The sequence below is a fragment of the Muntiacus reevesi genome, chromosome 18 (genome assembly GCF_963930625.1).
Source record: "Muntiacus reevesi chromosome 18, mMunRee1.1, whole genome shotgun sequence".
Classification (NCBI taxonomy): Eukaryota; Metazoa; Chordata; class Mammalia; order Artiodactyla; family Cervidae; genus Muntiacus; species Muntiacus reevesi.
In genome coordinates, this window is record NC_089266.1 from 15852031 (window position 1) to 15879068 (window position 27038).

The window sequence follows — 27038 nt, forward strand, 5'->3', positions numbered from 1 at the left end:
GAATACAAGAGGTATGGCAAGAAAAAAATCTTCAGATATTTTGGTTAAGTCTATTGCAGATTTACAAAAAGTCTAGGTACAGATTGCTTCTCTGGTGGCTCAGATGGTAAAGAATCTTCCTGCAATGCCAGAGACCTGGGTTCGATCCCTGGTGGGGAAGATTCCCCTGGAGGAGGAAAGGGCAACCCACTCCAGTATTCTTGCCCTGGAGAATCCTCATGGACAGAAGAGCCTGGCGGGCTACAGTCCATGGGGTTGTAAAGAGTTGGACATGACTAAGTGACTAAACGCAGCTAGGTACAGAGGAAAAAGAGAAAGGATATTATCCATAATAACCGACTCTTACATCCTGGATAAATATCAGTATGATTGGGATAGGAAGCAAGTTGACAAATCGGTCATGAAAGTGTACTAAAATCCTTGTCTTAACTGGGGGAAGATATAGATTGACAAGTTTAAGGAATCACTATGGTAAATGGCCATGAATATGTCTCAATAAGGACAACCACTATAACTTTTCAACTTCTAGAAGAAGTTTCAAGGAATATAGTGGAAATTATAAAGGTTGAAAAAAGTAACAAAAATACTGCAAACTACAAAATATGATAGCAGAACTATGTCCTATGTTACAGTAATTATAATAATTATAAATGAGTTCAACTCAACAATTACAATATAGAAACTGTCAGAGTATGCTGAAAAACAAAACCAAATAATATGTTGTCTACAAGAGACACAGAGTAAAAAGACATAGAAAAGTTGATAACAACAGCATGGATATGAACCAAGAGAAAGCTGGGGTAGCAATCCTTTTACCTAAATAGGAATTATGGCAAAATACATCAAAGGATAAAGAAGGATGTTATTTATCTATAAAAGGATCAATAGAACAAAATATATTTTCACCATAAATATGTATGCACCTAACAATGGGGCCTGGAACTATTAATATCTAAAGCAGCAACTGACAACTGCAAGGAGAGATAGTATAATTATAATTGGAGATTTTTTAAAAAAAATTTTATTTAGTTTTTTTTTTTTCAGTGGGTTTTGTCATACATTGATATGAATCAGCCATAGAGTTACACGTATTCCCCATCCCGATCCCCCCTCCAACCTCCCTCTCCACCCGATTCTCTGGAGGTTTTTACATCCCAATTTAGAAACACATACCAAGCCAACAAAAATAAAATACATGTTGAAGATTTGAACAAAACAATTAATGTTTAAGCACACTTACTAACAGAATGTATATTTCTTGGGAGAACACATAGAATACTAAAGAAAACAGACTATGTTTTCAGTAATAAAGGTATACTAGATAAATTCCCAAGGGATCAATATCACACATAATGTATTTTCTGACCATAATATAATAAAATTAAATTTAATAACAAAAGAATTGCTAAACATTAGACATACCTCAAGAACAGTGTACATTTTTCACTCAGTCCATGAAAAAACTTTGTGTCCTTACCTCACAAAACCTTGAAAGTAAAACAAAACAAAACAAAACAAAAAAAGCCCAAAATCTTGAAAGTACAAGGAACTTCAAACAAGCCTTTCTCTCTTCGTGCTGTCATTACTGATGACCTGAGTCTGCTTCTTTTCTTTAAAGATTTATTTATTTTTAATTGAAGGATGATTGCTCTACAATACTGTGTTGGTTTCCGCCATACATCAACACGAATCAGCCACAGGTACACATATGTTCCTCCTCCTTGAACCGCGCTCCCACTCCCACCCCACGCCGCCCCTCTAGGCTGTCACAGAGCACTGGGCTGAGCTCCCTGATTCAAACAGCACATTCCCACTGGCTGTCTATTTCCACATATGGTAGTGCCTGTTTTTCCACGCCACTCCCTCCATGTGTCCCATCCTCTCCTTCCCAGCCCCACTGTGTCCACAAGTCTGATCTCTAAGTCTGAGTTTCCACTGCTGCCTTGCAAATGGGTTCATCAGTACCGTCTTCCTAGATACCGTACATATGCATTAATGTATGATATTTTTTTTCTGCTGTTTCTTGCTTTTAGACTTTCACATGAGAATCAGTCACTAGCCTTTGATATTACCCAATGGTCTTTCTTCTGTAAAATGTGAGATTTTTTTTCTCTTCCCCCCGTACCTTTGCCCTTTCTTGTTTTTCCATTATGATTATATCACACTTTTGAGGGGTTGGTAATTGAGATTAACTGCTCATTATTATGACTATATAAATATTATAACTAAGCCACATAATGGATACTTCCCATTCCATAATAGGTTATAACTATTAATATATTTCCTTTCCTATTGAAATCTTTGTCTTGCAGTTAATGATTGCCTTTTTTCAGTTTTTTATTGGCATAAGATTAACTTACAATATTGTGTTAGTGTCTGCTGTCAACAAAGTAAGCCAGCCAGAGGCCTACATATATCCTTGCCCTCTCGGGCCTCCCTCCCACCCCTCGTTCCCCTCATCGAGGTCATCGCAGAGCACTGGGCTGAACCCCCTGGGCCTCACGGCAGCTTCCCACTAGCTGTCCACTTTACACAGGGTGGTGTAATATGTCAACACTGCTCTTTCAGTCTGTCCCACCTTCCCACTCCTCCTGCCCCCGCCGGGGCCACAGATCTGTTCTCTACTACTGTGCCTCTATTTCTACCCTGCAGATAAGTTCCCTAGTAACAATGTCTTATTTTGCTTAGTTTCCAATGTGCCTATGTAGTTAATTAATCTCTAACTCTCAAACAGAACTGAAAAATCTCCTCTCAATATGTTAAAATAATGTTAGATATTCTACCAGTCCCTAGACGATCACTTGTTTTGGAGACAATATTCTTCTGCTCTAAATTAAACAATTTTTCTCATCTTTTTTAAAAATTAATTTTCATTGGAGTATATCTGCTTTATCATGCTGTGTTAGATTCTGTTGTGCAGCAAAGTGAGTCAACTTTATATATACATATATCTTATCTTTTCTGGATTTCCTCCTTCCAATTTAGGTCATCACAAAGCATTGAGTAGAGATCCCTGAACAATTCTCTTTAGTTATCTATTTTATACTCTCTCTAGTCTCGATGCACACCTGTTATATTGAGATTTTCCTTTATCATTTTCCTGGAAATTCTCTTAATTTCACTCTTTTTTATACTTGTTTCAGCAAAATATTTTATTATTTTTCAAATTGATGTATAATTGCTTTACAATGTTTCAGGCGTACAGCAAAGTGATTCAGTTTGCATACATATATACTTACATATTCTTCCCAGATATTTTTCCTTTATAGGTTATTACAATGTATTAAATATAGTTCCCTGTGCTATACAGTAGGTCCTTGCTGTTTATATATTTTATATATAGCAGTGTGTATCTCTTAATCCCAAATTTCCATTTTATCCTTTCCTTTCCCTTTCCCCTTAGTAACCACAAGTTTGATCTCTGTCTGTGAGTCTATTTCTGCTTTGTAAATATGTTCATTTGCATAATTTAAAATATTCTATATATAAGTGATATGATTGGTCCTCTGTCTGACTTACTTTACTCAGTATGATAATCTCTAGTTCCTATCATGTTGCTGCAAATGGCATTATTTCATTCTTTTTTATGGTTGAATAATATTCTATTGTATATATGTGTGTGTATATATACACTACATCTTCTCTATCCATCCACCTCTCAGTGGACATTTAGCCTGCTTCCATGCCTTGGCTGTTGTAATAAATAATGCTGCTATGAACACTGTGGTGCCTGTATCTTTTCCAATTAGAGTCTTCATCTTTTCTGAATTATATGCCCAGGAGCAGGATTGTAGGATCATATAGCAATATTTTATTTTCAGTTTTTTAAGGAACCTCCATAGTGTTTTCTACAGTAGCTGCACCAACTGACATTCCCACCAACAGTGTAGGAGGGTTCCCTTTTCTTTACATCCTCTCCAGCATTTGTTATTTGTAGACTTTTAATGATGGTCATTCTGACCCGTGTCAGGTGGTACCTCTCTGTAGTTTTGATTTGCATTTCACTAATTAAAAATCTAATAACTAAGATCTTTATTATATATTTTAAATATTTTAAAGCACTTTCATATTTTCACATCCATCATTTTATCTTTACCATCATCATTGTACAGATGGATTATATCTGAATTATTGATTTAAGTTAGCCAAATTAACAAAGTATTTCTCCACATAATGTGAATACACTGTGTTTTCTATACTATATCAACATGGGATTTTACATGGTCAGTTGTGCCTCTTTGTCCTTTTCAACACTTTTAGATTTTGTTACCTTCTACTGTCAAAGCTTTCAGCACTGTTTCAATTGATATACACACTATGAAGTGTCTCCAAGAATAGTTGTTCAAAATTTCCTTTGTACTTCCACAGCAGTACATACTTATGAACATAGAGCACTTACCGTTGTGTATACTATTTGTTTCTTTTCTTTGCTTTTTTTTGGGGGGGAGGGAGTATGTGCTGTCTCTACCCTGAGTACTTTTAGGAGCTGGACTTTGTTTTATTCATCTCTGTGACTCAGAGCCTATTATAATATCTAGTACCTAATGGTACCCAATGGTACCTAATTGGTACCCACTGAATGGATGAATACTTCATTGGTAAATTAAATGCTCACCATCAAGTGACAAAATTTTCCTCAACACAGAATTCTCCTTCAGTTGGTGTCTTAACCCTATGTCTTTCAGAAGATTTCCCAGATCCTTATGGTCAAGTACCTCCCCTTAAAAAATAGAACAATGATAAAAGGTCAAACTTTAAAAAGCAATAATAGTAATAAAAATACAAATAACACCAATACTACTACCACTACTACTACTGATATCAACTGTTTGTGTAGCATCATCCACAATATAGGATAAAAAGCAATAGAAATATTAAGTATTGTTTAATTACTTAGAATTAGAAGGGGGATTCAGAAATAGTTTCTTTCTGGTAAAATGGAGTTCTTCAATGTTGGAAACAAATAACAAACACAACACACAGAAAATCGGTATTTCTGTAACAGCTCATTAAATTTTCTGGTGCAAATAATTCTGCCAGCATGTAATATTTGCTCTATTGTTTTATGTTTGCCTGAATTATAAGCTTCTTCTCAGTGGTCATATTACCTACATGTGTAATTTGCATTGCCATTTTGCTTTTACAACAGCAGGAAAATAATAATATTTTTGAGAAATACCAAAGCATAAAGTGTTTATTATTGAGGCATTATACTGTAGCCTTTAAAATAAGAAGTAGGTAACAATTAATTATAATAATGAATAACATTTAGCTTATAAAGCTGTCTTTTCAGTTATGTACACATTACCAATTAAAACAGATATAGTAGCAGGATTAATACGTCATGGACAGGCTAACAGAAAATACTTTTAAAATAACTTCTTTTGTTAAGTATTGAGATTTTAAAAATTATTCCTTATTATTTCTTCTCACTCACCTAGAAGTTCTTCTACTTCATCTAGAAGTCTATCCAGTTTAACTTTCCACTCAACTACAAAATAAAACAAACTTTAGATATAATCCTGCTATGACCTAAATCATGTCCCCTTAATTTCATATGTTGAAGCCCTATTCCCCAGTGTAACTGTATTTGGAAATAAAGTCTTCAGAAGGTAATTAAGGTTAAATGAGGTTGTAAGGGTGGAGCCCTAATCCAATAGGACTGTGGCCTTATAAGAGGGAGATTTTTTTTTCTCTCCACCCTGCTGTGTGAAGACAGTGAGAAGGCAGCTGTCTGTAAGCTAGGAAGAAAACCTTCACCAGAAACAAAATCGAATGATGCGGTGATCTTGGATTTCCCTGCATCCAGAACTTAGAGAAAATAAATTTCTCTTAAGTCACACAGACTATGGTATTTTGTTATGGCAGCCAGAGCAGACTAATACAGGTCTCAATTATATAAAATTATTTATTTATTTATTAGTTGGAGGCTAATTACTTTACAATATTGTAGTGGTTTTTGTCATACATTGACATGAATCAGCCATGGATTTACATGTATTCCCCATCCCGATCCACCCTCCCACCTCCCTCTCCACCCGATTCCTCTGGGTCTTCCCAGTGCACCAGGCCCGAGCACTAGTCTCATGCATCCAGCCTGGGCTGGTGATCTGTTTCACCCTAGATAATATACATGTTTTGATGCTGTTCTCTCGAAACATCCCACATTCGCCTTCTCCCACAGAGTCCAAAATTCTATTCTGTAAAATTCTTAAACTGTGGAGTAAAACGTAAGAATTTTGCAGTTGTCGAGAATTTTTTTTCCTTCTAGTTAGATGTTTTATTTGACTCTTTGCATTCCTATGGACTGTAGCCCGCAAGGCTCCTTTGCCTGTGGTGTTTTCCCGGTAAGAATACTGGAGTGAGTTGCCATGACCTCCTCCAGCGGATCTTTCCAACCCAGGGATCGAACCCATGTCTCTTATGTCTCCTGCATTGGCAGATGAGTTCTTTACCACTAGTGCCACCTGGGAAGCCCTTTAAAAGCATAAGCTTGGGGGAAAAAAGACTCTAAGTACGACGAAAACAGTTATTCCATTTATTCACCTTTTACTTTTTGTACTCCTCACTCATTAGACTGGGAGAGAAAAAAACTTCTTTCCTAGTTTTGTCTTGTTTTCTATTTCAGCTTTATAGCTGACAAAATTGTAAGATATTAAAACTGTACACTGTGATTATTTTATATATATATACATTGTGAAAAGTTGCCCCCATCTAGTTAATTAATATCTCTCACTATATAATCTATCCATCTATTAGTAACTATCTATCTACCTATATGTTTTTGGTGAGAACATTTAATTCTATTCTCTTAGCAAATTTCAATTAAGCAACACTCTGTTATCAACGACAGTTACCATGTTTTACATTACATCCGCTGATCTTATTTATCTTACAGTTGAAAGACATTTCCTGGAGAAATTAAGGCAGGAGAAACAACATGATTAGTTTCTTGTTTTAAAAACAGCACTGCTGGGACTTCCCTGGTGGTCTAGTGACTGAGACTCTGAGCTCCCAATGCAGGGGGTCCAAGGTTCCATTCCTGGTCAGGACTAAATCCTGCATGCCATAACTAATGATCCTGCCTGCTGCAGCTAAGACCCAGCACAGCCAGATAAATAAACTTTTTTGTTTTAAACAATATATCTCTGTTTTTTAGGATTTGCTCTCTATAGGCTTCTGGCTTTTTCAAAGAAATTAACAAGTATACTTCATATATTTCTACAGAGAAATAAAAAAAATTTTTTTACAGGGCACTGGGTACTTGAAGTGCTTACCATCAATTGGCAGGTGACTGCATAGTTCCTCAATGTCTTCCTCATCAAGTGGGAATCCCATGTTCTTAAGAGCATCATCTATTTTATTGATATTAACCTTTCCTCCTTATGAAAAAAAGGGATAAGAATAAAATAAATTTGTGATTATGCTAAAGGGGAAAAAATGCCTGGTCATATCAATCAATCAACATAAATGGAAGCAAAAAGCAATGACACCATAAAACTCTTTAAGTGATTAAAAAGAATTAGTTGAGGAATTAGAAATAGAAAAATTCTTTTCAGTGTTTCAGGAAACACTGTTACAGCAATTTACAAGGTGAATTTACCTAGAAGAAAGAGGTATTAAGACTAACGAATTATAGCAGAGACAATGCACATATTATTACCATTTAGTAAAATTCAAAATTTGCCACACTGACAAACTAATGTAGCTATTTCTTCACATTGTGTACAACGAAGAATGTCAGCTCATTAAAAAACTAGACTAATACGATTAGCAAGCCAATCTGTGAGATATAAAAGAGATTGTAGAAAAGTAAATGCAAAAGCTTGAAGATCTATTTTTTCTTTCTTGGCAGTCTTCTCACTCACCTCTGAATTTCTTCACTCCATCCATCAACCTGTTTTTATACACCATTTGATTTTCTGTAAGATAAAAGTCAATTTAGTTCATAAATAAGTGGCAACTCAGAAAGTATTATTTAATTGCTTGCAAATTTTAATATACTTTGAATTAGTTAAAATCCCAAGAAGGAAACAAAGAAATGAATACAATTCTCAAGGTTAACTATACATTCTCTGGCATCTGATGTACTTTTAGTGAAACTCTAACATATAAAACAGATATTTTTTCTTTTCTTTTTTTTTTTCCTACAGTATACCTTCCTTCCTTTCCTCAACTCTTCTGATTACCACCTTTCCCTACTTTTAGTTTTAGAGTTGTTATAGATGTTGGTTCCAACATTTAAAGCTATTTTTGTGTAACAGCAGTATCCCACAAAACAGCATTACATTCCAAGTAAGGATTTAAATGGTAAGAACTGAATATTATATATCAGAATTGGTACTTTTGACATTACTTTTTCTCTTAATTAAAAAACGATATATAAATGAAACAGGGCATTGTGTAAGTTTAAGGCATGAAACACATTGATATGATACATTCATATTGCAATATGAGTGCCATTGTATCATTAGCTAACAGCTCTGTCATTTCACATAGTTATCATTTCTTCTTGTGCTGGGAACAATTAAGATCTTTTTTATAGTACAGTTTTGTTGTCTATAATCACTATACTGTGTATTAGATCTCCAGGACTTATTTATCTACTTGTTTCAAGTATGTATCCTTAAATAATATCTCTCTCATCCTTCCCCCCCAACCAGTCTCTGGTAACCACCATTCTACTTGCTCTTTTTTTGAGTTAGTTTTTCTAAAGATTTCACATAGAAGAGACCATCATCCAGTATTTGCATTTCTCAGACTTAATCTCACTTAGCATAATATCTTCAGAGTCTGTGTTGTTGTAAATGGCAAGATTTCCTCTTTACTCATGACTGAATAGTACTCCATTGTATATACTATATTTCCTTTATACATTTATTCACTGATGACCACTTGAGTTGTTGCCATATTTTAGATATTGTGAATAATGCTGCAATAAGCATGGCAGTGCATATATATCTCTTTGATAACCTGTTTTCATTTCCTTTGGATATATGCCCAGAAGTGGGGTTGCTGAATCATATGATAGTTCTATTTTTACTTTGTTGAGGAACTTCATACTGGTATCCATAGTGGCTGAACCAGTTTATAATCCCACCAAGAGTGTACAGGGTTCCCTTTCTCTACATCCTTGAGCATACTTGTCTCTTGTCTTCTTGATATAAGCCATTCTTACAGGTGTGAGATAATATCTCATTGTGGATTTGATTTGCATTTTCCTGATTAGTGATTACCACTTTTTCATGTACCTGCTGGCCATCTGTATGTCCTCTTTGGAAAACTGTCTAATCAGATTCTCTGCCCACTTTTAAGTTGGATTTCTTTTTTGTTATTGAGCTGTATGAACTGTTTATGTATTTTGGATATTAACCCCTATCTGATACATGGTTTGCAAACATTTTCTACCATTTCACAGGCTGCCTTTTCATTTTGTTGATTGCTTCTCTTTCAGTGCAGAAACTTTTAAATCTGATGTAGCCCCATTTGCTGAGTTTTTCTTTTGTTGTTCGTGCTTTTGGTGTCATATCCAAAAAAATCCTTGCCAGGACCAACGTTGAGGAACTTCCCCTAGGTTTTCTTCTATGAATTTTATGGTATTAGGTTTTAATATTTCATTATTTGACCCATCTCAATTTAATTTTGTGAAGTGTGTAAGGTCGAGGTCCAATTTAATTCTTCTGTATGTGGTTATCCAGTTTTCCCAACATCATTTGTTGATGAGACAACCCTTTCCCCATTTGATGTTCTTGACTCTCTAATTAAATATTAGTTGAATATATACACAAAAGTTTAGTATTAGGCTCTCTATCCTGTTTCGTATGTATGTCTATTTTTATGCCAGTACCATACTACTTTAATTACCTTAGCTTTGTGGTATAGCTAGTGGTCAGGAAGTGTGATGTCTCCAATTATGTTTTTCTCTCATATGATTGCTTTGGCTATTTGGGGTCTTCTGTAGTTCCATATAATATTTAGAACTTTTTTTCTATTTCTGTGGAATAGAAATTTCAATTTAAATGGAATTTTGATGGGAATTACATTTAATCTATAGATGGCTTTGTGTAGGATGGAATGTATAACAATATTAACTTCCAATCCATGAACACAGGATGTCTTTTCATTTGTTTACATCTGCTTTTATTTCTTTCAATGAGGTCTTGCAGTATTGAACAAAATTTTCATGATCTTGGATAAATTTATTCTTAAGTATTTTATTGTTTCTGATGCTATCGTGAGTGGGATAGTTCTCTTTACTTCTTTTACAGATGTTTTGCTGTTAGTATTTAGAAGTGCAATTGATTTCTCTGTATTGATTTTATATCCTGCAACTTCACTGAATTCATTGATTAAATTCAACAGTCATTTAGTTGAGATTTAGTTGGGATTTTCAGTACACTGGATCTTTGAAAAAACACAAGTTTGAACTGCATGGGTCCACTTACATGTGAATTTTTCTTCTTTTAAACTAGTGCTTCCCTACTGGCTCTGTGTAAAGAATCTGCTTGTCAGTGCAGGAGACGTGGGTTTGTTCCAGGGTCAGGAAGATCCCATGGAGATCTTCTCCATGTATTCTTCTCCAGTATTCTTGCCTGGGAAATCTCATGGACTGAGAGGAGCCTGGTGGGCTACAGTCTATGGGGGTCACAAAGATTCAGACATGACTTAGCGACTGAACAATAATAAAACAACAACACACATCTACTACAATACTACATGATCCACCATTGGTTAAAACTGAGGATTGGAACTGTGGACTTAGATGACCACCTGTAAAATTAGATTTTTCAACTGTGGGGAGGGTTGGTGTTCCTAACTGCCAAGGAACAACTGTATTTTATATATATATATATATATGTATGTATGTATAAGATCATATTACCTATAAATAACAATTTTATTCTATCTTATTTGGGTGCCTTTTATTTCCTTGTCCCACTTGATTGCTCTAGCATATTCATCAGGGATATTGGCCTAGTTTTATTTTATTGTAATGTCTTTATTTGATAATGATAGCAATGGCTTTGCTATCATGATGCTGGCCTTGTAGGATGACTTTTTGTCTTCCTTCCTCTTCAATTTTTCAGGCAGCATTTGAGAAGGATTGGTGTTAATTCTTCTTTAAGCATTTTGCAGAATTTGCTAGTGAAGCCATCCGGTCTTGTGGTTTTCTTTTTTGAAAAGTTTTCTCACTACTGATTTAATAGTTTTACTTGCTATTAGTCTGTTTGGATTTTCCATTCAATATTTCTTCTTGATTCAGTCTTGGTAAGTCGTATGAGTCTAAGAAGTTATCCATTTCTTCTAGGGTATCTAATTTGTTGTATATAATTTGCTTCTGGAAGTTTCTCATGATCCTATGTATTTCTGTAATGTCAGTTGTAATTTCTCCTTTTTCATTTCTTTTTTATGTCTTTTGATTTTTCTTAGATTTGCTAAACTTTTACTGATTTTTGTTTATCTTTTGAAAATCCAACTCAGTTTCATTAATCATTTTTTATTGTTTTTATGGTCTCCATTTCAGTTTTTCACTGTGATCTCTCTTATTTTCTCCCTTTTGTTAACTTTGTGCTTAATTTGTTATTTTCCCCCCTAGTTTCTTGAGGTGTAAATCTAGGTTGCTTATTTGTGATCTTTATAATTTCTTATTACATGCATCTATCACTCTAAACTTCCCTAACAAAAGGTTTTAGTATGTAGTGTTTCCATTTTCACTTATTTCAATATATTCTTTGATTTCCCTTTCATTTCTTCTTTGACCCAAGAATATGTTGTTTAGTTTCTACATATTTGTAGATTTTCCACCTCCTCATGTTGCTTTTTAGTTTCCTATCATAGTGTTTATACAGTGCATTTGCTATAATCAAAATCGTCTTAAATTTTAAGAATTGTTTTGTGTTCAATCATATGATTTAACCTTGAGAATGTTCCATATGCACTTAAGAAGAATGTGTATTCTGCTGTTATTTGATAGAATGTTCCGTAGATGTTTGTTAGGCCCATTTGGTCTAAAGTACGGTTCAAATCCATTGTTTCCTTTTTGGTTTTCACTCTGGATGATCATCACTCTGGATATCTACCCATTGTTTAAAGTAAGGCATTCAAGTCCCAAAATATATTAGTAGTATTACTGTCTGTTTCTCTTTTCAGATCTCTTGGCATTTGGTTAATATATTTCAGTGCTTTGATGCTGGATGTATACATATTTCTGATTGTTATATCTTCTTAATGAATTTACCTCAATTATGCATCATGACTTCCTTCGTCTCTTGTTATCAGTTTTGGCTTAAAGTTTATTTTGTCTGATGCAAGTATGGCTACCTCAACTTTTTTTTGGTTTCTATTTGCATAGAATATCTTTTTACATTTCTTTACTTTGAGTCTATGTGTGTCCTTAAAGCTGAAGTGAGTATCTTGTAGGCAGCAAATAGTTGGATCTTGTTTTTAATCCATTCAGCTACACTTTGCCTCTTAATGGTGAATTCAATCCATTTACATTTAGAGTAATTACTGATATGTAAGGATTTACTAATACCATCATATTCATTTGTTTTCTGGCTATTTTGCCATCCATTTTCCGCCCTCTGTTTCTGCCTACCTTTTAAAATAGGTTATTTTCTGTAGTGATATGCTCTGTTTCCCCTTTGACTGTCTTTCATGGGTCTACTCTAGGTTTTTGCTTTGTGGTTACCATGAGACTTACATAAAACATCTTATAGATAACAGTTCATTTTTGACTCTCAGCAACTTACCTCTGATTGTCTGCAAAGACTGCAATCTTTTACATTTCATTCTCTCTTTTACATTATTGATGTCATAATCTACCTCCTTTAAAATATGTATATTTGTCAACAATTTATAGTAGCTATAGTTACTTTGGGGGAGCTTCCCTGATGGCTCAAATGGTAAAGAATCTGCCTGCAATGTGGAAGACCTGGCTTCCATCCTTGGGTTGGAAGGATCCCCTGGGGGAGGGTATGGCAACCACTCTAGTATTATTGCCTGGAGAATCCCCATGGACAGAGGAGCCTGGTGGGCTACAGTCCACGGGGTTGCAAAGAGCTGGACACGACTGAGTGACTAAGCACAAACGCAGCATAGTTATTGTTCACTGTGCTTTCTTTTAACCTTTTTACTACAGTTCAGGGCTTAACACACCATGCTATTTTGAAGAACTGGTTTTCTAAGTCTGACTCTATATTTTTCACCTTAGTGTGTTGTGTACATTTGTGTGTTTTCATGTCACTGGGCGGTGTGTTTTCATTTTAGCTTGAAGAACTCTTGTTAGCATTCCTTGCAAGGCAGGTTTAGTGTTGATGGACTCCCTCAGCTTTAAGTTTTTCTGGGAAAGCCTTTACTCCTCCTTCGTATGTGAAGGATAACTTTACCAGATAAAGTATCCTTGGCTGAAAACTTTACTCTTTCATCACTTGCATATGTCATTCTACCCTCTCTTGGCTATAGTTTATGCTGTGAAATCTACTGATAACCTAATCGGGGGGTGGGGGTGGTCCTTTTCAGTTTTTTCCTGCTGCCTTTAAGATTTTTTTCTTTATCATTAAAAAAACTGAGATATAATTGAGAGAAATTTATATTAGCTTTATGTGTACAACCTAATTTGATATTTGTATATACCGCTGACCATTGAACAACACGGGTTTGAATTTCATAGGTGTGCAAGTTCCACTGCTCAGTTGTGTCTGACTCTTTGCCACCCCATGGACTGTATAGCCTGTCAGGTTTCTCTGTCCATGGAATTTTCCAGGCAAGAATACCAGAGTGCGTTGCCATTTTCTTCTCCAGGGGATCTTCCCCACTCAAGGACTGAACCCATGTTTCTTATGTCTCCTGCATAGGCAGGTGGACTCTTTACCACTGAGCTATCTGAGAAGCACCTGAATTGCACAGATGCACTTAAATGTGGATTTATTTCTTCTTTATTTTTTAAATTGTGAAAGTATGATAACACATTTATAGGAGACTTGAAAAATATAGAACAAAGTTACATATAGTCCCACTATATATTACAATTATTTTTTTTCTTCCATTTATTTTTATTAGTTGGAGGCTAATTACTTTACAGTATTGTAGTGGTTTTTGTCATACATTGACATGAATCAGCCATGGATTTACATGTTTTCCCCATCCCGATCCCCCCTCCCACCTCCCTCCACACTACTTTCATTTTCATTTTCATATATTTTTTTTAATTAGGAAAAAATTTTTTTTCTTGTTTTACTTTTTCTCTTACTTTCTTTTTTTTTTTTTTTTCCTATATTTTCTTTTTTTTTTTTTTTTTTAATATTATTTTATTAGTTGGAGGCCAATCACTTTACAACATTTCAGTGGGTTTTGTCATACATTGACATGAATCAGCCATATAGTTACAAGTATTCCCCATCCCGTTCCCCCCTCCCACCTCCCTCCCCACCCGACTCCTCAGGGTCCTCCCAGTGCACCAGGCCCGAGCACCTGACTCATGTATCCCACCTGGGCTGGTGGTCCGTTTCACCATAGATAATATACATGCTGTTCTTTCAAAACATCCCACCCTCACGTTCTCCCCCAGAGTTCAAAAGTCTGTTCTGTACTTCTGTGTCTCTTTTTCTGTTTTGCATATAGGGTTATCGCCACCATGTATCTAAATTCCGTATATATGTGTTAGTATACTGTAATGTTCTTTATCTTTCTGGCTTACTTCACTCTGTATAATGGGCTCCAGTTTCATCCATCTCATTAGAACTGATTCAAATGAATTCTTTTTAACAGCTGAGTAATATTCCATGGTGTATATGTACCACAGCTTCCTTATCCATTCATCTGCTGATGGGCATCTGGGTTGCTTCCATGTCCTGGCTATTATAAACAGTGCTGCAATGAACATTGGGGTGCATGTGTCTCTTTCAGATCTGGATTCCTCAGTGTGTATGCCTAGAAGTGGTATTGCTGGGTCATATGGCAGTTCTATTTCCAGTTTTTTAAGAAATCTCCACACTGTTTTCCATAGTGGCTGTACTAGTTTGCATTCCCACCAACAGTGTAAGAGGGTTCCCTTTTCTCCACACCCTCTCCAGCATTTATTGCTTGTAGACTTTTGGATAGCAGCCATCCTGACTGGCGTGTAATGGTACCTCATTGTGGTTTTGATTTGCATTTCTCTGATGATGAGTGATGTTGAGCATCTTTTCATGTGTTTGTTAGCCATCTGTATGTCTTCTTTGGAGAAATGTCTGTTTAGTTCTTTGGCCCATTTTTTGATTGGGTCGTTTATTTTTCTGGAATTGAGCTTCAGGAGTTGCTTGTATATTTTTGAGATTAATCCTTTGTCTGTTTCCTCATTTGTAATTATTTTCTCCCAATCTGAGGGCTGTCTTTTCACCTTACTTACAGTTTCCTTTGTTGTGCAAAAGCTTTTAATTTTCATTAGGTCCCATTTGTTTATTTTTGCTTTTATTTCCAATATTCTGGGAGGTGGGTCATAGAAGATCTTGCTGTGATTTATGTCAGAGAGTGTTTTGCCTATGTTCTCCTCTAGGAGTTTTATAGTTTCTGGTCTTACATTTAGATCTTTAATCCATTTTGAGTTTACTTTTGTGTATGGTGTTAGAAAGTGTTCTAGTTTCATTCTTTTACAAGTGGTTGACCAGTTTTCCCAGCACCACTTGTTAAAGAGATTGTCTTTTTTCCATTGTATATCCTTGCCTCCTTTGTCAAAGATGAGGTGTCCATATGTTCGTGGATTTATCTCTGGGCTTTCTATTCTATTCCATTGATCTATATTTCTGTCTTTGTGCCAGTACCATACTGTCTTGATGACTGTGGCTTTGTAGTAGAGTCTGAAGTCAGGCAGGTTGATTCCTCCAGTTCCATTCTTCTTTCTCAAGATTACTTTGGCTATTCGAGGTTTTTTGTATTTCCATACAAATTGTGAAATTATTTGTTCTAGTTCTGTGAAAAATACCGTTGGTAGCTTGATAGGGATTGCATTGAATCTATAGATTGCTTTGGGTAGAATAGCCATTTTGATAATATTGATTCTTCCAATCCATGAGCACGGTATGTTTCTCCATCTGTTTGCGTCCTCTTTGATTTCTTTCATCAGTGTTTTATAGTTTTCTATGTATAGGTCTTTTGTTTCTTTAGGTAGATATACTCCTAAGTATTTTATTCTTTTTGTTGCAATGGTGAATGGTATTGTTTCCTTAATTCCTCTTTCTGTTTTTTCATTGTTAGTGTATAGGAATGCAAGGGATTTCTGTGTGTTAATTTTATATCCTGCAACTTTACTATATTCATTGATTAGCTCTAATAATTTTCTGGAAGAGTCTTTAGGGTTTTCTATGTAGAGGATCATGTCATCTGCAAACAGCGAGAGTTTCACTTCTTCTTTTCCTATATGGATTCCTTTTATGTCTTTTTCTGCTCTGATTGCTGTGGCCAAAACTCTCTTACTTTCTTTTAAAGTCCTCTATTACTCCTTAATTTTCATTTTCATTTCACTATAACCTTATAAATATTTTTTAAGTAAATAAAATTTAGGATTTTTTAGTTGGAGTTTCAATATCAAACTCTCAAAAATTAATAGGATGAATAGACAGAATAGGATACAGTAGACCTAAAAAACACTATGAGCCAGTTCAACATAATTAAGATTTACACAATTTTCACACAATAGCAGGATATGAATTCTATTCAAGTTCCCATAGTCTATAAAACCAGGACACACTGGAACATATCCAGGGACATAAAGCAAGGTACAAAAATTTCATGGTCTAAAGGTATTGAAATCGTTCAGAGTCCGTTATCCTATCACTGTGGAATTGTTAGAAATCAATATTAAAAGATACTACATGTGGATTTTTTTCAATAGTAAATATTACAGAACTACATGATCCATGGTTGATTGAGTCCTCTGCATATATGGGGGGCTGATTATAAATTATACACAGATTTTCAACTGCATGGAGAATTGGTGCCCATAACCCTCATATTGTTCAAGAGTCAACTCTATTGTGAAAAGATCATCACAATAAGTCTAGTTAATATCATTATTTCTGATAGTTTCAATATGTGGCTTGGAGAAAGTCTCTCTGCAGTGAGATGACAGAGTGATCTATTAGCTTTGTGGACTTGAATGTCCAAGTCTTTCTCCAGGCTTAGGAAGATTCTCAGCTCTTATTTCTTTAAATCAATTTTAAAGAAAATTTTAATTTCTTTAAAAATGGAATTTCTTTTAAAAAAGAAATCTTTTTTTTCTCCTTCTGGAATCCTAATTATTCTAATATTTGTCTTTTGATGTAATTCCATAGCTCACATAGGCTTTCTTTGCTTTTTTAAAGTCTTTGTTCTGTCTTCTCTTCTGTATTATTTCAAAATTCCTGTCCTCCAAGCCATTTTTTCCTTTTCTCCATCTGGTTTGCCTTGCAACCGATGCTCCCTACTGCTTTCTTCATCTCATTCACAGAATTCTTCAGCTCCAGAATTTGTTTGGTTCTTTTTTATAATTTCCTCTTGGTAAAGAGCTTATTTTGTTCATATATTTGATTGCTGATGTCATTGAATTTTCTGTCTGAGATTTTTTTGTATGAATTTCTTCAAAATAATTATTTTGAATTATTTAATCAATTAGATTGCAATATTCATGGTTTTGAGCTTGGCTGCTAGAGAATTACCATTATTCTTTGTAAAGCTATATTCCCTTGATTTTTCATCATCCTTGTAGTTACGTGTTGCTGCCTTTGCATTTGAAGTAGGAGATATCTCCTTAACTTTTCTTGTTACTTTCAGATGGGGTATTATGTTCTATGGTGTTACTATCTTTTTTCCATTGTCTTTGTGAAGGTATGCAGGCTTCCCTCTTGTGGCCAAATTTTAAGCTTTTAAATCTTAAAATTCACCAGGCCGGCTACTGTAAATCTTCTGTTTCCCAGGAGATGATGCTGTAGCTCTTGTAGTTTCTTCCTCACTCACAAGCTGTGGTTGCTGGTCCTACTGGGGACCATCTTCCTTCACCGCACTAGAAGCTGGCAGCAGACTGCGGGTAGGAGGAGGTTTTAGCACTTAGACCTTGGGGATGCCTGAGAACCCCGTAGCGAGATCCCTGGGTGTGGTACTCCCAGAGGCTCATGGGTAGACTTCCTTCTGAGCTCAACTCTTTTAATTTTTGAAACTCTTTCTTGCCTTTTCCCCAATATCCTTCCCCAGAGTCACAGAGCTCCTGCTTAGTACTAGTGGGTCTAGTGGGGAATAGTGGATTTCTCTGGTGGTCCTGCCTTGCTGGAGTAGCCAGGTACTAACACAAATCTTTTCTTTTTTTTTTTGTTCTATCCAGTGATGTGCTGGGGTTTCCCTTCTGGAAAGCTAGACTCCTGCAATTATGCTCCTGTATGTGCGCCTGCATAGCTCAACACTCACCCGAGTTTTGCCCAATTTTGACAGTGGTGAGAGGGGTCTAGGCAGTTTTGCTGTTTCTGTTGGTTCTACAGCCCAGACAGAGGTTGTCCAATGGGCAAGACTCTTCCAGGGTCCTTGGGAGTGAGGTGCTAGGGGCCAAAATGCCCACAAAGGCACTTTGGTTCATGAGTGGATGTCTAATTCATTGATTAAAAAGGGAAAATAAAAAGGAGGAATGAATTTCATGCCACATTGCTGATGTCACCTCTTAACTTTTAATATGATCTTAAACAATTATACTTCAAGAATGTAATGCACATAATGCATAAGTCTACGATTCTCCAAAATTCACTGCAATGTCTGAAATGCTTACCATCCAATGGCAGTGTGTTCAATAGCTTCTCACTTTCGCTTTTTGTTAATTCAATACCTATATTTTCCAGATAAAGTTGTGTGTCCTTGGCATTAATCTTATTACCTTTAAAAAGATGGGAGATATGAGAAGTGAACATTTTCATATATAACAATTCTAAACTAAAAAATTATAATAAAACAACACTATCTTAACTTGCTACAGATGTAACTGCAGAGGAGAAAGGATACAATAAAGCTTTTGTAACTGCAGAGCATCACAAGAAGGAATTAAAGTAGATGTTTCCTGTAAGCCTTGCCAAAAGAATGGTTCAATTAGTGCTCTTAAAACAATGAGGACAAGCCAGCCAGCTTATAATAAAATAGACTTCTTTTTAAAAAATGATACTTCTAAAACTGTAGATAGTTAAAAAATATATATACTTAAAAACAAACATCAATATATTGGTAAAATGAAATGTGTGTAATTTCAGAATATTCAGTTCAGTTCAGTTCAGTCGCTCAGTCGTGTCCGACTCTTTGCAACCCCATGAACCGCAGCACACCAGGCCTTCCTGTCCATCACCAACTCCTGGAGTCCACCCAAACCCATATCCATTGTGTTGGTGATGCCATCCGACCATCTCATCCTTTGTCGTCCCCTTCTCCTGCCCTCAATCTTTCCCAGCATCAGGGTCTTTTCAAATGAGTCAGCTCTTCACATCAGGTGGCCAAAGTATTGGAGTTTCAGCTTCAACATCAGTCCTTCCAATGAACACCCAGGACTGATCTCCTTTAGGATGGACTGGTTGGATCTCCTTGCAGTCCAAGGGACTCTCAAGAGTCTTCTCCAAAACCACAACTCAAAAGTATCAATTCTTCGGCGCTCAGCTTTCTTTATAGTCCAACTCTCACATCCATACATGACTACTGGAAAAACCATAGCCTTGACTAGATGGACCTTTGTTGGCAAAGTAATGTCTCTGCTTTTTAATATGCTGTCTATGTTGGTCATAACTTTTCTTCCAAGGAGTAAGCGTCTTTTAATTTCATGGCTGCAATCACCATCTACAGTGATTTCAGAGCTCCCAAAAATAAAGTCAGCCACTGTTTCCACTGTTTCCCCATCTATTTGCCACGAAGTGATGGGATTGGATGCCATGATCTGTTTTCTGAATGTTCAGAATATTGGAATATATAATTAAAATATGACATGTACATATGGCAAAAGATCTTGATTTTATATCTTTTCATCATCACTTCTCACTCACCAGAAAATAAACTTGCTATGTTCATCAAGGAGTTCAGAGGAACTTTTTCACTATCTGAAATGCAAAGGATAATCAGATACAGACAAAATATTTATTGCTATTAGGATTAGGATCATTTTTTTCCCATGAAATTTTCTAAGTTATCATTATTACATAGAGAAACTTTTGTTGATTTTTGAAGTTTTTTTTTATATTCAACTATCTTATAGAATTCTAAAGAAGGTGTTTTAATATGCTAAATCAGATCTTTAATGCTTTTCCTAAATGACCTTTTTCACCTAAAAGATACCTCTCTGCTGCCATATTATTGGTCTCAAATCAGATATCACTGACAATTTCAACCTGATACTCGTAATTGCTAAACGGAAAAATGATAATCTCTCTTTGTCTATTACCTGTCAAACAATTCCAAATCCTGTTTACCTTCTTACTTTGTCAGTCTCCGATCCTTTTCAACATCTATTTTGGTAGCTTCTGCTATTTTTTCCTAAAGTGTTTCTTTGTTTTTCATAGTTGAATCTTAATCTACCAATGCCCTTATTGGATCTCTGACAATACTAATAATAATCAGAAGCTATATTTCTCCTCCTTGAAAATCATAACTCTATAAGAATTTCTTACTTTCTAAATGAAGTTGAACAAGTATACTGTGGGATGCTACAAGAAGACTTCAAAGGCTCTTCTGAAAGGAGTCGCAAGTGGTAAATTAAATACTCACCATCAATTTCCAAATAGTTACGTAGATCATTTAATTCTTTATTTTCAAGTTCATAGTTCAGGTTTGTCAAAGCGGTTCCTAGTTTATTTTCTAAAACATTTCCTCCTTGATTAAGAGATGAAATGAGAAAAGATTAAAATTATGCCTAAAATAAAAATAATTTAGTTAAGTGTTATGCACCAAACCCTAATGGGAGGGAGAAAAGCAGAGTTGCAGTGCAGATGTTCAAGGAAAATAGAAAACCAAGGTAGCAGGGGATAGGGTGGGGACTGTGAAGAAAAAAACATCTCCTTTACATGTTACAAGGCACTCTGCTAAAATCTGTCATAGACATCTAAAGCAAATGAATGAGACTTATTAGTCATCATTCATTTATTATCAATAATAGAGAAACATGTTTGAAATGCTAGCCACAATTCTGGCTACCAAGTTTGAAACTTGTCATTATAATAGTAAATTATCTCCCAATAACCTAGTGGTTATCTGAACTTGAACTGTAAGTCATAAAGGGGAATAAAAAAGATTAATAACCTAACTGTTCAATACAATAGAGCAGTTAAGAATGTAGGTTCAAATCATGATCCTCCCAAGTTCAAATGGAGTGACCGTAGGCAAGTGAGTTAACATCTCTCATCTGTAAAATGGTACCTAACTTAGGAAAAGTACCTAGAGTGTGTGTGTTCAGTCACTCATTCGATCTGACTCTTTGCAACCCCATGGACTGTAGTCCTCCAGGCTCCTCTGTCTATGGGATTCTCCAGGCAAGAATACTGGAATGGGTTGCCATTTCCACCTGCAGGGATCTTCCCAACCTAGGGATTGAATCTGCATTTCCTGCGTCTCTTTACCACTGAGCTGGTGGATTCTTTACCACTGAGCTACCTGGGAAGCCCCAAAGAAGCTAACTTACAGATTTCTGTGAGGCTTAAATGATTTAGTAGATGTAAAGTATTTAGAACAGTGCTTGACACTACACTCAAGAGAAATTAGCTATTACTACTATTAAGTAATTAAAAGGACTTCCAAAAGGAAATACAAAGGTTAAAAACTTCATTTTCACTTGACTTATTATTCTTAACACTCACCTTGGAAAGTCTTTAAATCCTGGAGCAACCGTTTTTGATAGTACTTTTTGTCATCTACAAGAGAAGTCATTATTGTTAACACAGAAATGTGATACAGCAATTCATAAGAAGAGAATAGATTATTTTATAAATACAATAATGTTACATGATTTGCCTTTTAGATTTATCTAATTTCTCATCCACACATCCTTATCTTCCTTGGTTTAAAATGGGCCAAAGAACTAAACAGACATTTCTCCAAAGAAGACATACAGATGGCTAACAAACACACGAAAAGATGCTCAACATCACTCATTATTAGAGAAATGCAAATCAAAACCACAATGAGATACCATTACACGGCAGTCAGGATGGCTGCTATCCAAAAGTCTACAAGCAATAAATGCTGGAGAGGGTGTGGAGAAAAGGGAACCCTCTTACACTGTTGGTGGGAATGCAAACTAGTACAGCCACTATGGAAAACAGTGTGGAGATTTCTTAAAAAACTGGAAATAGAACTGCCATATGACCCAGCAATACCACTTCTGGGCATACACACCGAGGAAACCAGATCTGAAAGAGACGCGTGCACCCCAATGTTCATCGCAGCACTGTTTATAATAGCCAGGACATGGAAGCAGCCTAGATGCCCATCCGCAGATGAATGGATAAGGAAGCTGTGGTACATATACACCATGGAATATTACTCAGCCATTAAAAAGAATTCATTTGAATCAGTTCTAGTGAGATGGACGAAACTGGAGCCCATTATACAGAGTGAAGTAAGCCAGAAAGATAAAGAACATTACAGCATACTAACACATATATACGGAATTTAGAAAGATGGTAACGATAACCCTATATGCAAAACAGAAAAAGAAACACAGAAGTACAGAACAGACTTTTGAACTCCGTGGGAGAAGGTGAGGGTGGGACGTTTCAAAAGAACAGCATGTATATTATCTATGGTGAATCAGATCACTAGCCCAGGTGGGATGCATGAGACGAGTGCTCGGGCCTGGTGCACTGGGAGGACCCAGAGGAGTCGGGTGGAGAGAGAGGTGGGAGGGGGGATCGGGATGGGGAATACGTGTAACTCAATGGCTGATTCGTGTCAATGTATGACAAAACCCACTGAAATGTTGTGAAGTAATTGGCCTCCAACTAATAAAATAAAATTAAAAAAAAAAAAAATAGAAAAAATAAAAATATACAATGAAAAAAAAAAAAAGAATAAAGTGAAGGGGTAGAGAAAGTTCTAAACTTTCTTTACTAGGCTGAAACTTTCAGTTTCTCTGATTTGACCCTTTTAAACCTGACTTCCTCTTTTTCCTCTCTTATTTCTCTATTAGACATTTCAAGATTAAAATCCTAAATTAAATTTTAAAAAATCAATTTAAAAATCTTTATTCATTTATGATGTTCTCAAGCTCAATCCCAATGGAGTAAGCTCTATCTCTGACAATAGCCTCCATGAAGGCAAGAACTTTTGTCTTTAATCCTATAACCTAAGAAGGGCTCATTAAACATGTTGAATATAAATATATACTGAATAGATGTTTAATGATTCCTACCTACCCCAACAATAAATACACTCACACTTAGCTCCTCTGAGGACAAAAATAGTATCATAAATGCTCACGAGTAAGTGGTACAGTTTTAAGCAGCTTCCAGCGTTCCTTAGGTGTGAGTTCTATCCCTATGTTTTTCAAAACACCATCTACTTCATCAGCATTAATCTTGGCTCCTTGGAAAAGATGAAAATAATGACTGATGAAAAACTTAAGCATGATGAATGAGTCTAAATTATGAACATCATCTAAGTTCAATTGCAAGATTAAGAACAGGGTTGGCCAATGCTAAGTCAAGACTAAGAAAATATCAGATAGAACTCAGTCTTAATTCTAGAGAGAAAAATTTTTTGAATACATTAATAAAAATGGGATAAATTGACACTCTGAAATGGTAGCTGTATAGAGGCCTAAAACAACTAATATAAATGGTCATAAAAATAAGTCTGTAATGACAGTGTTCATATTACTTTTAATTTGCCCATGTGATAAAATAAAAGTTAAAGTGTTAGCTGCTTAGTCATGTCCAATTATTTGCAACCGCATGGACTGTAGCCCACCAGACCCTTCTGCTCATGGAATTCTCTAGGCAAGAATACTGGAGTGGTAGCCATTTCCTTCTCCAGGGGATTTTCCTGACCCAGGGATTGAGCCTGGGTCTCCTGCATTGTAGGCAGATTCTTGACTGTCTGAGCCACCAGGGAAGTTCCTATGTAATGTTATTCATAAAAAGATTTATGCCAATGTTTTTTTCTGCCACTTATTGTGGTAACATAGATTTTTGGCTGTCTAGATGATGGAAAAGTGATATGCATTATTGAAAAAATTCAGAGAATACAAGATATTTTACCAAGACATGATAAATAATAGTTGTGCTAAAAAGTATACACCCCAAACTAATGTAGATCACAGAATGAAAGATACCATTAACATACTAAAAGAACTAATGATGTCAGTATGATAGGAATAAAATATTTAAAAGCAAAACAGAAAAGCATCGACATATTGTTATAATGATTTTTCTGTAAAAACTTTCACTCACCTTTGAATGACTCAACATTTTGCACGAGAGTATTTGGTTTAAACTTTTCATCTGTAGGATAAAGTACAAGTAAGACACAGATTTTTCATTAGACCCAGAAAATGTTACTAAGACCTTATATTGTGGAACAAAACACTGAAATTCAGAAGTTTACCCTGAGTTATTCTATCAATAAACCCCAGCTGGGCCTGGAATTGAAGAATTAAGTTAACACAAAATTATAGTATAAAATATTGAATTCTATACACAATTGTGATAGGAAGTTTTAAAAACATTGACTGACTTACTTTCCATCTGGCCTGTTCTACTTTAGAATCTATGAGTACTATGATGGTTAACCACTTTACTATTAATATTACAGGATTCATACACAATAGAAACTGTAATATCAATGTGTTCACCTGCCTAAAATATTGTAGCTGGCTACTTCCACATGAAACCCTTACACAGCACTTTCTTCATGTTTACAACTCCACACACACCAAAAATCTTTGCTGACTCCTTCATCTAATTTGTGTACTTTTGTAGTTGTTCAGTCGTTCAGTCGTGTTCGACCCTTTGTGATTCCGTGGACTGCACGCTGGGCTTCACTGTCCTTCACCATCTCCCAGAGTTTGCTCAAACTTATGTTCATTGAGTCGGTGATGCCATCCAACCATCTCATCCTCTGTTGTACCCTTCTCCTGCCTTCAATCTTTCCTAGCTTAAGGGTCTTTTTCAATGAGTCAGCTCTTTGCATCAAGTGGTCAAAGTACTGGAGCTTCAGCTTCAGCATCAGTCCTTCCAATGAATATTCAGGACTGATTTCTTTTAGCATTGACTGGTTTGATCTCCTTGCAGTCCAAGGGACTCTCAAGAGTCTTCTCCAACACCACAGTTCAAAAGCATCAATTCTTCGGCGCTCAGTTTTCATCATGGCCCAGCTCGCACATCTGTACATGACTACTGGGAAAACCATAGCTTTGACTCTATGGACCTTTGTTGACAAAGTCTCTCTGCTTTTTAACATGCTGTCTAGGTTTATCATAGCGTTTCTTCCAAGGAGCAAGAGTCTTTTAATTTCATGGCTTTCATCACCATCTGCAGTGATTTTGGAGCCAAAATAAACATAATAAAGTCTATCACTGTTTCCATTTTTCTCCCCATCTATTTGCCATGAAGTGATGGGACCAGATACCATGATCTTAGTTTTCTCAATGCTGATTTTTAGCCAGCTTTTTCATTCTCCTCTTTCACTTAACAAGAGGTTTTTTTGTTCCTCTTTGCTTTCTGCCATGGGGGTGGTGTCATCTGCAGATCTGAGGTTATTGATATTTCTCCTGGAAATCTTGATTCTAGCTTGTGCTTCCTCCAGCCTGGCATTTCTCATGATGTACTTTGCATATGAGTTAAATAAGCAGGGCGACAATATACAGCTTTCACATATCACTTTCCCAATTTTGAACTAGTCTGTCATTCCATATCCGGTTCTAACTGTTGCTCCTTGATCTGCAGGTTTCTCAGGAGGCAGGTGAGGTGGTCTGGTATTCCTATCTCTTTGAATTTTCCACAGTTTGTTGTGATCCACACAGTCAAAGGCTTTAGTGTAGTCAATGAAACAGAAAGTGATAAGTGAAAGTATCAGTCACTCAGTCGTCTGACTCTTTGCTACCCCATGGACTGGAGCCTGCCAGACTCCTCTGCCCATGGGATTTTCCAGACAAAAATACTGGAATGGGTTGCTGTTTCGTTCTCCAGAGGATCTTCCCAACCCAGGGATCAAACCTGGGTCTCCCACATTGCAGGTGGATTCTCTGCTGTCTGAGCCACCAGGGAAGCCCCAGGGAAGCAGAAGTAGATGATTTTCTGGAATTCTCTTGCAACTTTATGGTGATTTAAGAGATTCTTACTTTTTTTTTTTTCTGATTGGTTTTTAAATTTCTTCTTTGCCTTTTTTTCTTAAAAGTGCTCCTCTGTTTCATTTCTCTACCTGCTTCTTAGGTCTGTCAATTTTCTCAAAATTGAGAAATTTTGACTGCCATCAAAATTTAGCCCTTCAGGTGGGAATCACTGCTTAACAGATTACTGATCTTTGATTTAAATATTAATAATCTGAGGTAATAAATTTTCCCAGATGAACACATTTGGAAGTTTCATTAGAGGAGCTCAGTTTCCCTAAAGCCATGACTACATGCTCACCATCATCTGGCAGGTGGTTCCTCAGGTCCTCAACTTCCTCATTCTCCAGGTTATAACCCAAGTTTTCCAGGATGGTTTCCAGTTTAGAGACATGACATTTCCCACCTTAGGAAAGAATGAAGTGGTAAAAAATAGGAACTAGTATTTTTAAAAAATGCTGGTTATATGCATGCACCAATTGCAACTAGATTAAATAATCCTTTGCATAATGACTAAAAAAAAGAAAACTGTTTAGGGTTACATGTGGAATGTCTTCAACACTTTCCACAATAAAGACTTACTGTGGAAGTCAAGAATATATTTGTGGTTCATTTCAGGGGCCCTTTCTATAGTTTTCAAGAAAGGTGTATTTAGAAGGAACTTAATTATACATTATGTAAATTATATACAATTTTATTTATATATTAATCCCAAATGCTATTTTTATATAAGTTGCATATGTATATATGA

General features: G+C 35.9%; 1 protein-coding gene across 1 annotated transcript in view; it reads right to left on the reverse strand.

The window, feature by feature from the left end:
* LOC136150107 (nuclease SbcCD subunit C-like) overlaps positions 1–27038 on the reverse strand; it is a 140989-nt gene that overhangs the window by 62572 nt on the left and 51379 nt on the right. Inside the window, exons 21-29 of the mRNA XM_065910879.1 lie at positions 26589–26693; positions 24411–24461; positions 23440–23544; positions 21819–21872; positions 20734–20838; positions 18767–18871; positions 7869–7922; positions 7278–7382; positions 5438–5491 (exon numbers count right to left, since the gene is read on the reverse strand). Of these exons, the coding sequence (XP_065766951.1) occupies positions 5438–5491; positions 7278–7382; positions 7869–7922; positions 18767–18871; positions 20734–20838; positions 21819–21872; positions 23440–23544; positions 24411–24461; positions 26589–26693 (738 nt within the window). The remainder of the gene's footprint in view (positions 1–5437; positions 5492–7277; positions 7383–7868; positions 7923–18766; positions 18872–20733; positions 20839–21818; positions 21873–23439; positions 23545–24410; positions 24462–26588; positions 26694–27038) is intronic.